Source organism: Mus pahari, chromosome 16 (assembly GCF_900095145.1).
Source record: "Mus pahari chromosome 16, PAHARI_EIJ_v1.1, whole genome shotgun sequence".
Lineage (NCBI taxonomy): Eukaryota > Metazoa > Chordata > Mammalia > Rodentia > Muridae > Mus > Mus pahari.
Window position 1 is genome coordinate 22804018 of NC_034605.1, and position 3770 is coordinate 22807787.

The 3770-nt window shown below is 35.0% G+C and overlaps 1 gene segment (V, D, J or C); it reads left to right on the top strand.

The window, feature by feature from the left end:
- Window positions 1-3770, top strand: part of LOC110334265 — a 17150-nt gene that overhangs the window by 11103 nt on the left and 2277 nt on the right. The window contains 2 exon segments of the C gene segment in view: window positions 668-715; window positions 2639-2692. Coding sequence covers window positions 668-715; window positions 2639-2692 — 102 coding nt within the window.

Genomic DNA, 3770 nt, shown 5'->3' on the forward strand with positions numbered 1-3770 from the left:
TGTCTTATCTCACCTTTTATACAGAAAATTAGAAATATAACTTGGATTATCTTTGTATCCTCATAAATAACTGCACAGGCACCTTTACATGTTATAATTAGTACTATTCTCTTATTAGTATTTTTTTTTTTTTTTTTTTTTTTTTTTTTTTTTTTTTTTTTTTTTTTTTTTTTTTTATAAAGCATTACTTTGTATCCCTGGCTGGTCTAGAACTCATTTTATAGACTTTATAGACTCACTTGCTTTTCATAGTGTGACAGGAAAGCCAAGCATGTGCAGGCCCATAGATCAACTGATAGTCTATTTTTCCATTGAGCATATAGTTGTACATCTTCTCTTCTGTTCCAGACAGGGTTCTAGGACCTAGTACACAAGAAAAATAGGCTTGAAAGGGCAGTGTTGGGAATTTATTGAGTTGTGATAAGTGTGTAATCATCATCATATATGAATGTTACCTACTTAATTACATACAATGCAACAAACATATCTGGGATTGCAAGGCTCACGTTTTAATGGCTTTCTTTTTTGACATTAAATTTCCATGCACATGTGTACAGATATGTGTACAGATGTGTATTCATGTGTTTATATACATATATCTACAAATAAGGTAAAATAATAGCTATAGCTGGCTAACTAGCATTTGCTTTCCTTTCCTTTCCTTTAGCTGCCAACATCATCACTCCCACAGAATCTGCTTTAAAGTCTGAGAGTGGTAAGTTTTAGATTGTATTGTCCTCCTCCTAGTCTTTTTAGCTTTTGATATACTCTGCTTTAGGTAGAAAAAACAGAATGACTGAATTTTGCAGAACCGACTGGGTGCTGAGTGATATTTAAAGCAATCAGTTGTTTCCTTGGCATCATATTAACACAGAAAATTAGCAAATGAGACATAAATGAAATGTCTCTAAATAAATGCTCTAAATGATTGCAAAGAAGAATTGGATCCATCCATTCATCTGTCCATCCATCTACCCAAATACCCTACCGCCCATCCATTCACCCACCCACCATTTAATGACTAGAAAATATGTGATACCAAATTACTCTAGTATTGCTTTTAAACGTTGATAAATAAAACCTAAACCCTAAATTGCTTCAAAGAACCAGACACTTAAGCAAACAACAAACAAAAACCCTACAAAGGCTTGGATTTCCCCCAAAAGTAACTATAGAGAAAACTATATATTCTTTATATGATAGGATTTTAATCTGGAGGATAATAATACAGGGCATGAGGATAAAGGGTTATTCATCTAGAAAGGGGTGAAATGCCTCATATCTAAAGAAGTTGTCTTCTGTAGCAGTAGCGCATGACCACCAGCATGTTCACACAAAAGAATAGCTGTAGTTCAATAGCTCAGAAAGCCTGATATGTGTGCCTCTGTGCCTTGGTATTTTTCTTCTGCAGCTTTTCACGGATTCTTTCTATTGTAGTTTTCATATCTTGGCTTTAACAGGCCATGCAGAAGTTCTTTTCTGATTGTATTTCAAATTTTAAGACTGTCTTGTGCTTGGACATCTATATCTTTCCCTAGTTAGAGAATGTTCTATTATAGTTTCAGTGAATACATTTTTGAGACCTGTAGCTAGTTTTAACTTAGCTCTTCTTCATACCCCACGGTTTCTCAGATTTAATCTCTAGATTACTTGTCAGAATTCATGATTTTGTGGTCATGCTTATTTTTGTTTATTGATGCCTAACTTCTCAAACAAGTATCCTATCCCAAACATTTTTATTTTGGTTGAAAAATATAAATTCACTACAAGTTTGATGAAATTTACAAAAGTATTTCCCACATATCCTGTCTATTAAATTCACTTTCAAATCACACACACACACACACACACACACACACACACACACACACTTTCAAATCCTTTGAATATTGACCTCTCATTATGAGTTACTCAAGCTCTTTAAATTTTGTCTTTGAATTTGTAGTTAAGACATCTAGAATTCAACTCCCTTTAGTGATACAAGAGAATTAAACATGACAATGCCCAAGACGCCTTTACCCAGTTCCTGGAGCAGTAGTGATCACAGGAGAGACAGCAGCTCTTACTAGCACTCGGGAGAGTGTCCACAAGCACCTGATCTCCAGAGACCAAGCATGTGCATGGGAAACTTGGAGAAATGAATTATTGAGAAAGCTGTGGCTGCCTTCTCTGCTTAGAGAGAAATTGGCCTAAATCAGACACCCTGAAGGGTGTATGATTCTTTTGTTGACTCTAAGGTTAGACACAAGCACTGTAGGTAGAACATGAGATATCAGAAGTCTTAAATCAGCCCACTTGAACTTTTTTTCCATTGATGATATCTTTTGTGCAACATTCTGGCAATTTTTATGCAAGGAAGGATAGATATGGAAGAAAAGCAGGGAATCTGGAATATAGTATTTCAGGTATGGTAAAAAAATGTATACTTCAAAATATATACTTTGATATCTTTGTGTGCAAAACTATATGATAACCATTATCTATAAAGCCTCAAAAATCAATTATTCTTGGTATTTTGAGCATCATAATTTTTAATATGGAGTCTCTGGTCTCTGTGTCAAGACTTCATATATATTAATTCACACACACTTTCAAATAATGTGCATGGATAACTAACTGGTGCCTTAATTTCTTTTAGCTTTCACAACTATTAATGTTAATCCCAGAGACAGTGTTTTGCAACATGAAAATGGTAAGTTTGAATATATGCTTGCCTTTACCTCTTGAAAAAGTATTTTTCTTCTAGCACCTCATCTTTTGAATGTTCTTGGATCCATGTTAAAGGACAAACAAAAACAAGTGCTAAATGCAGCAGAAGTCTGGGTTGCATTTTAAATCAGTCTTTTCTCCATGTCACTACAGATTAGAAACAATTTCCATCTGAAACTTTACCAACAAAAATAGAAGTGCTTTTCCATTTTCAGAAAGATTTGCACTGAAATTCTCAGCCCCAGTAGTTAAAAACAAAACAAAATAAACAAACAAAAAAAGATATAATCTTCTAAGAAATATTAAGATGCACCAAGTAAGTGCTGTAAGGCATGCTTGTAATCCTAGCACTTGGGAGGTAATGGCAGAAGAATCAAAAGTTCGAGACTAGCCTGTGATTGATGAGAGTGTCTTTGTTAAATGTTTTCATGTGTTCATGGGGTTGACAGGGGGCTCTGAGACAGTATGTGTTCAGATTCATGTGTATATACACACATGCATGTATATATACATGCACAAGCTAGAGGAAAACCTTTGGTGTCATCTTCTGAAATACTAAACACCTTCCTTAAGACAGCTCTTTAATTAAGCTGGACTGCCTGGCCATCTAGCCTAAGGGCCCCTGTCATTGATTATACTGCACAATGATTACCAGAAGGTACCAAGACCTAGCATTTTTATGTGTGTCCTGGAGAACAAACTTAGATTTTTATATTTTCAATAAGCACTTTTACCAATGGATTTATTTCCCAACCAATGACTCTGTCTTTAAAAAAAAATCATATACGATTTTTGACTATACCATTTAAGCCTAATTCTTTTCTCACATACGGAGTCATTCAGAATTTAACTCATTTAGGTGCTACTGTGGAATTAAACACAATGAATATGAATTGTTTAGCACATTGCCTGGTTTAGCAATTATCAGCTTACAAGTATGACCTTTCATTATCAATTCTGTCTGACGATCTCTCTCTCTCTCTCTCTCTCTCTCTCTCTCTCTCTCTCTCTCTCTCTCTCACACACACACACACACACACACACACACACACACACACACA